Raw genomic sequence first — 7226 nt, forward strand, 5'->3', positions numbered from 1 at the left:
TGATATATATTGATATATTTGTTGTGGAGTCGGAAGGAATCAAAATGTTTTAAAGTTATTGTGAGTTTGCAAATGTAAATTAAGAATATTGTAAAAAATATGAAGAATTGTAAAATAATGTAACAGAATTATCAAGCTTATATATCTTATATATTTTACATGTTTACATTTTAATACAAAATAATTACAAAAAGGTATATGCTTTGCTGACAAAGTAAGTGCTTCCTTGTAAACAGAGTTAACAAAAATTGCTTAGTTCAAGTCTCACAATTCAATTGGACTTACAGACTAAAAAGTAAACAAACGTGTTTTTCCTGAGCTGACCCTTTTCAAAATTATATACATTTTATACAAAGGGTTCATCAGTGAAAAGCATTTTTCATGTCTAATTTAACATGTTGGCTGAGAGTGGATAGTGCTTTCATGCTACAGTTGCATATCCTCAACATTTCTCTTTTCAGTTTCTCTTTTTCAGAAATCCTTCAGTAATGCAACACAAGAGGCTAATTTGGCAAGATTGCAGCATTGACCAAGGTGAAGAGTTTGTCAGATGTGCAAATTCTCAAAATGTCTGCCCCCTTTCCAGTCTATAGGGTAGGCTTGCCATAAGGAGTTTGAGGTTGTCTGACGTTACCTGCATCAAAGGTGGGGAAGTCAAGATTTCCTTTGCCACTCCGTTAAATGTTCCCATCACTTTCTCTGGCTTCCTTCCAGGCTTCATGGTCAAAGAGAGCGGAGTGTCTTCACTGTAACTGGGGGGTCTGGGAATCATGCTTTCTTGGTTCCTCTGTTGAGAGGATCTTGGTGCATCACTTTCCAGAGGGAACTTAAGAGAGTTGTTTACATGAAAAGAATTTATCATCTGGAGCTTTGATTCTGCTGGGATGCCATTGCCACCAAAGAGTCGGAGCTTCCTCATACCATTTTCTTGAGGGTTATATTCAGAAAGGTTTCTTTTTAAACTCAAATTGGTCGGTTCCTCGCCTGTAGTGGAGCTCTCGGATGTTTCTGAACGTGATCGCGTGTCGATCTTGTGCTCCGGTTGTGCTTCAGCTTTGGTTGGGTCTTGAGACACAGGGTTGTTTGCCGTAACTGCCGGGTTGGAGAGCAGTCCTCTCCTAATCAACTCCTGTAGAAGCTTAAGAGGAATCTGAATCTCCATATTACCGTTCGGATCTACGGGTGGATGTCCAAGAGGATTGCTTCGGTTTAGGATCCCTAACTTAGGTGTAGGTGCACCAGAAGATTCTTCCTTCAACCAGTCCACATGCGGGTCTCGCTCCCGTGCTTTCATAGCAAATGCTTCGGGGTAGTTCATTCTACGGTTGAAGAGGTTCACTGAAGGAGGACTTGCTCTACGTGGGACTGGATTGGCAGTGGAAGAGGAAGTGAGATCAATGATGTCAGCCACCACCGGACTCGGTCCTGCTTGGACAGACCCTGCGCCTTCTTCTCCCGTGGAAGTTCTGTCCGCTGTTTCCCCCTTTTCTGCAGCTTCTTCGGCCGTCAAACCCCTGGGAGGGTATAGAGGCGAGGCTTCGTTGAGGAACTTGGGCTTTTTTGAAGGTGGGCTGAAAGATGACGGCGTGTCTGTCAACGTCTCAAGTCTGTTTTCTTTCCGGCTGAGGTTGAGCGGTTCTTCCCAACCGGCTGATGACTTGTACTCTTTAGCTAGATGACGTAGCCTATCAAGTGACTGGTTGCGGCTCTGAACCTCCAAAGGGGAGGTGCCCAAATATGAAGCAGGTGGTCGGGGAAGGTCTTGAGAAGGGCTGAGGCTCAGTTGAGGAAGTGTAGATTCTCGAAGAGCCACATAATTGGATAGAGATGTACCGCCTTGTGGGAAGTACGGGGGAATGTTCAAAGGCATGCTAAACATCTGTCTCTGTTCCGTAAACATGTTCTGAGAGGCCTTGAGAGGGATGGAGTAGAATTCAATTAATTCAGTACTCTGTTAAAACTTTGTAGTTTGCATTTCTACTACACTCTCAAAAAAAAGGTGCAAAAGATGTCACTGGGGCGGTTCAAAAGGTACACTGTTGCGCCTTTTTTTAAGTGCATAGAAGTGTCAGCACCGATAGCTTTGTGGGCTATGGGCGTCCCGAGTTCGAATCCCGGCTCAAGGCCCTTTCCCGATCTCGCCCCCCTCTCTCTTTCCCACTTAGCTTCCTTTCACTTCTACACTGTCCTATACTAGTAAAGTAAAAAAAAAATGGCAAAAGTAAATCTTAAAAAATAAAAAAGTGCATTGAAGTACCTTAAAGGTGCACATTAGTACCTTAAGAGTACATATTTGTCACCCCAGTGATAGCTTTTGTACCTTTTTTCCGAGAGTTTATGTCTTTGATAGTATTTGTTCTGTATTTAAGATGCCATACCTGAGCGAATGCCGGGAGATGTCGGAAATCTGCATGTTTACCATTCCTGGGATATTCGTGCTCAAAGTCGCTGTAACCACTGGGGTGGAAACGTTTTTGTGATCGAGGGGTCCTGAAGACTATATCGTCCCTGTATCCATTTTGGTGACACTCGTAAGGAAGAAGCAGCCTGCTTGGACAAAAAGAGCTTTGTAAATAAAATGTATTTAAATAATTTGTCATATTTATTTTTATTATATGTGAGCAGCTGCTGTTTAAGGTGACGTGCTTACTTTTCATAGTGTCTGCGAGTGCAGGTGGCTGCACTTGTGCTGCGCGGGTTTCCTCCAAGAATGTTGTAAACTTTCTTCCACAACTGCTGTGCAGTAACCTGGAAATCACACACACAAGATGAGTATATCTTTGGTGACAAAAATATTTTTCTTGGCAGTAATCTGAAGTTATTAATATTAATGCCAGTCGAAGTATGCTATCAAAAACATATAAGACAATGCCGACAGGAAGTCAAAAACCATTGTGGTTAAATGTGTTAATGTGAAAGGATTTATGAAATTGTTGTCCAAGTTGGAGTCGTTCTATTTTAATTTTATGGTTTCAGTGCACAGTAAATGTCTTTTTACCTGTTGATAGCCTCCTAGCTCCTTTACTGTCTTGTACATTAGGAACATATCAACTGAAAATGAAAAGTAAAAAAGTAGATGTTAATACTCTGAAATAATTTCTTTCAGACATACGTTCACTTTTTTCTTTCTCACTCACTCTGTTTGAAGCCTAGATGAGGTATTCTCTCAATCGGAGTGTCTCTTTGTTTCATAAAGAGGTAGAGGTCTTTGAGGAAGCTCTCCTCTGTCATCTCCTCTCCCTGTTCTGATCTCTTCTCCTGTGGGCCGTCCTGCTCCATCGTACTGACCTGGAAATACAGTGTTGCAAGTTCAACATTGCATAGTGATGACATGCTACCATAAGACCATGTTTTGTGGAATAAAAAAGGTCAAATCTTATGCAGATACACTACCAGTCAAAAGGTTGGATACCTGCTTTTTCTTTATTATTGTATTCCACATTTTAGAATAATAGTAAAGTCATCAAAACTATGGCAGTATGGGAATTGTATATAAACTCCAACTTAATTATCAGTAGTATTGGAGTAGTATTAAGTTCACATGCTAGATGCATACTTGATGGCTGTTTTCTTCACTATCTGCTCCATTAATACATTTTATGAAAATCAAATTTATTGTGCCCAAACTAGTGTATATTTAGAGACAAACGTAGGCTATTAAAATATTTTATTTCTTCATATAGTTTCTATTTTTTGAATGCCTTAAATAACGATATTATTTATTTATTTATTTATTCGTTTTGCCATTCTGATCCATTTGACATAACTTACAAATTGTTCTCGTACAGAGTAAATGATGGATAAACTTTGTCTTCAACCCTTTAATCTACTAACTTTATCACCAACCCATCCTTAACCTGATAACTTCACAAAGCTCTGAGTTGTTGTTAGATAATGAGCCTAATGTTCTTATTTTTTCATCAGATCAAACCTTCACCTGGACTAAGATTTGTGTGGGCAGATTAATATCCTAATCATGACATATCAAGAACATCACAAACCCATGACTTGTTATGGGCAGACGTAATTCATCTAAACATGCCTGACGCACGTGATGCTTATCAGGCACGAGTAGAAAATGCAGCTTGACAGCAATATTGAATCTCTCATTGTTAACTGCCCTTATGACACCCGTTCTCATATTTCCTTCCTCTTTGATTTTCACTTGTTTTTACACATGCATATTCATGAAAACAGTTTAGTTGTTTCCTTATTTCTGGAGGTACGTTAAGATGATTTAAATGATGCATTGAAAGCTATGAAAGTTAACTTGCATGACCAAAATACAGCTTGCTTTCTTGCTTTCTCGTGTTAAACAACAGTAATGGACTCAAAAACTGATCATTTATAGTGTTTTTTTTTTATCCATTCAGTATGATGCATGAGCTTCAATCAATTTCAGGCCTTTAAATATGCATGAACCCTGTGATTTATAAACAGTGATTAATGCTTTAAATAAGCTGTGGAAGCAATTACTTGACTCAAACAATTAGTTTGTGTCATTGACAGCAACTCACTAATCCAGCACTGACAATGACTGATAAATCATTCACTCCAAGCACATTCATACTTACTATTCATCTTTAGTCATGATGTAAACAATTTAACACAACCATGTGAGATTTTGTTTACTATATTACCAATACATATCATAATTTCTGAAATTTAAAAAGAACCAGATCTTGCAAAAATTTGCTTTTGCTCATACAATGTAAGCCTATGGTGTTTAAAACACTACTGGACCCTACTTCATTATATGATAAATACAAAAACAAAAAATTGTGTTTGTGCAGAAAAAAAGAAAGTCATTCAGGTTTGAAACGACAAGGGTGAGTAAAATTTCATTTTTGAGAGTACCAGCCTTTAAGTGACCACTGCATTTGACCCAAAATCTTACCTGTGTCTCTTCAGATTTATGTCAGTGGGATGATGGTTTGCTGGACGGATCCTGCTTGGAGATGAATGTAATCCAGAGAAGGTTAAGCTAAGTATCCAGCCCTTAGCGGTTTGTTTCACAGAAGCGTTTTATGATGCCTACACACCGTTTCTCGACACCTGAATGAAATCATGGCCTCTTAGCGCTGAAATGTCTATTCAACTGTCTTCCTGTTTGGAATGTTAAGTTGGACTGGTTCTTCCTGTTCTGAAGACAAATGCCAAAACCTCAGAGTATAAATATCATTGATAATTACTCTGAAATTATTACATTAGAATTTAGTCATCAAGGTTTGTTCTTCCCAGGAGAATTGCCATTATGTTTCTTGTTAATGCCTTTAACACTATATCTCCTCCCCACCCAAGTTTAAATGGCATTGCATTCCACAGCAATATGCTGTTTTATATCAATAAAACAAACTCTCATTCTTAATCAGAATTACACGCTGTAGTTTACCTGAAATGAACTTTTAATTACATTTGCTCCGAACATTGAAAATATATTTCATGCTACCACTGATCAGTTTTAAACATCTCACTTTTTCAGTCAGATGTTGAATTCTCAGTTATGTCTCATTAACAGAAAGTATTAAATATAGCCGTGTAAAATTTCTTTTATATTACGATTTAATATTACGATTAAGATGACTTGGCTCAGAATTTGCTGACAGAGGAATTTATTTGAGAGAAATGCATGAATGTATTTTGAGATGGTATTGCAGTAAATCCGAGGACAATTTTACTTTATTAAAGTGGTAGTTCACCTATAAATGAAAAATGTCAATTTTACAGTATTTCATTATTTGTTTTTTTAAATGAGGTCCACTGTATTTTATGACCCCGATTTTCCTCAAAATATAAATAGGCTATACATTTGTTTGTGTGTGTGTGTGTGTGTGTTTTTACTAAAGTCAATAATGACTTTAAAAGAAATCAGTGAACTTTCCCTTTAAGATCGTGTGTAAGTTTGCTTGGGTTTTTTTCTCAGATGAAACTCAAGTAAACATCTCATTTTGATCCCCATTCAATCTCATTGCTGTCTGAAAGAAACAGTTGTTCTTACGTGACGTATGGTTTTGTTGGGCAGATGAGGTTTAAAGCAGACGTGAATGAAAACTTACTCACTGGCCGTTGTCTAGTCTTGCAGATTCATCTTCAGTTGGCACTTTGGATTGTTTTACTCATTTGCAAACAATGAGGAAAAGATAACCTCGAATAGAACCTGTTCTCCTGTTTCCTTCATTAATAGTTACCTGAGTGGAAAATATGTCACTATACAAATAGAAACAGAGATGACTTGGAATTAAATTATGTAAAAGTCTTTGTTATTGTGGTATGTTTTACACTCTTAGGAGAAGTTGTTAATTAGATCTTGAAATAACATGCTGAAAACTGTGTTAAAATAAGTCCATCCATCATGTTTACAAGCATTCATTTGTAGTGGTGCTTGCCAGACTGTGAAGAGGTGAAATGCGACAGTGTTGACATGTTTGTTTGCAGGGGCTTTGGCAATACTTGTGTTGTCTGCCTTTTTCATTGTGCTTGTCCACACTTATCCAACCATATATTTAAAGTCACACTCTGCAGTAATAACATCATTTTGTTGCTTTGAAAAACCTGTTTTTCTTATAAAAGAATAGCAGCTGCGCCAAACTGCAGGAAATATTTGGACACTTATGGTATGAAAGGTTTTTCAACAGAAGCAAAATATCAAACCAACTACCCTAGTAAAAAAGTGACATATTTAAAAATACTATAATTCAACTTTATTTGGAGTACTGCTTGTGTACAATGCGTATTTCTTCTTATTAAGCATAACGTGTTTTAATGTCACTATTGATGAGGGTTTTATGATCTTTGAATAATGTCGGTCTTTAAATGCAAGATATTTAAAGTGTAACTGAAGTATACTTGGAATAGTTCCACTTTAGCACAGTCAAATATACTTCAGTGTATCTTTAGTTGGACATCCGCAGCACAGTTATACCAGTTTAGTATACTAAAAGTACAATTGCAGGGTATTTCTATTAAGTACATAAGTACATAAATGTGTACATGTATTTGTAGTATACTTATTATGAAATAAATCTATTTTAAATGTATTTTAGTATATTTATTTTTCATAAAAAGGGTAGATTTTGAGGAAAACATTTCAGAGAAATAAGCTTTTTATAGGTCTTAAATATGTAAAATGAAGACAAAACTATATATGTTAAAATCACCATGAGAGCAGTTGGCTAAAAGTCATTGCAAAAATGTTTAAAAAAAATTTTCCCCTTCAGAAAACAGCT

General features: G+C 37.0%; 2 protein-coding genes across 2 annotated transcripts in view; one reads left to right on the forward strand and one right to left on the reverse strand.

Annotated features, from left to right (window-relative positions):
• The window catches only part of rtknb (rhotekin b), a 33395-nt gene extending 26490 nt beyond the window's left edge, over positions 1 to 6905 (forward strand). The window contains exon 13 of the mRNA XM_058757830.1: positions 4912 to 6905. Coding sequence (XP_058613813.1) covers positions 4912 to 4930 — 19 coding nt within the window. The 3' untranslated portion in view covers positions 4931 to 6905. The remainder of the gene's footprint in view (positions 1 to 4911) is intronic.
• On the reverse strand, positions 138 to 5054 carry arid6 (AT-rich interaction domain 6). The gene is made up of 6 exons (XM_058757828.1): positions 4898 to 5054; positions 3138 to 3288; positions 2999 to 3051; positions 2651 to 2748; positions 2379 to 2547; positions 138 to 1912 (listed from the first exon to the last, which is right to left on the reverse strand). The coding sequence occupies exons 2-6, from the start codon at positions 3277 to 3279 to the stop codon at positions 563 to 565; spliced, it is 1812 nt and encodes a 603-aa protein (XP_058613811.1). The 5' UTR covers positions 3280 to 3288; positions 4898 to 5054; the 3' UTR covers positions 138 to 562.
• Positions 6906 to 7226: the final 321 nt, after the last annotated feature.

The sequence above is a fragment of the Onychostoma macrolepis genome, chromosome 21 (assembly GCF_012432095.1).
Source record: "Onychostoma macrolepis isolate SWU-2019 chromosome 21, ASM1243209v1, whole genome shotgun sequence".
Classification (NCBI taxonomy): domain Eukaryota; kingdom Metazoa; phylum Chordata; class Actinopteri; order Cypriniformes; family Cyprinidae; genus Onychostoma; species Onychostoma macrolepis.

What these genes read in the sequence shown, in the direction of transcription:
- arid6 (XM_058757828.1), bottom strand. Translation starts at nt 3,279, where the DNA reads ATGGAGCAGGACGGCCCACAGGAGAAGAGATCAGAACAGGGAGAGGAG. An exon ending in TCATCTAGGCTTCAAACAGA is followed by an intron (nt 3,052 to 3,137) that starts GTGAGTGAGAAA and finishes TTTCATTTTCAG; the next exon opens with TTGATATGTTCCTAATGTAC. An exon ending in AGCTAGGAGGCTATCAACAG is followed by an intron (nt 2,749 to 2,998) that starts GTAAAAAGACAT and finishes TGTGATTTCCAG; the next exon opens with GTTACTGCACAGCAGTTGTG.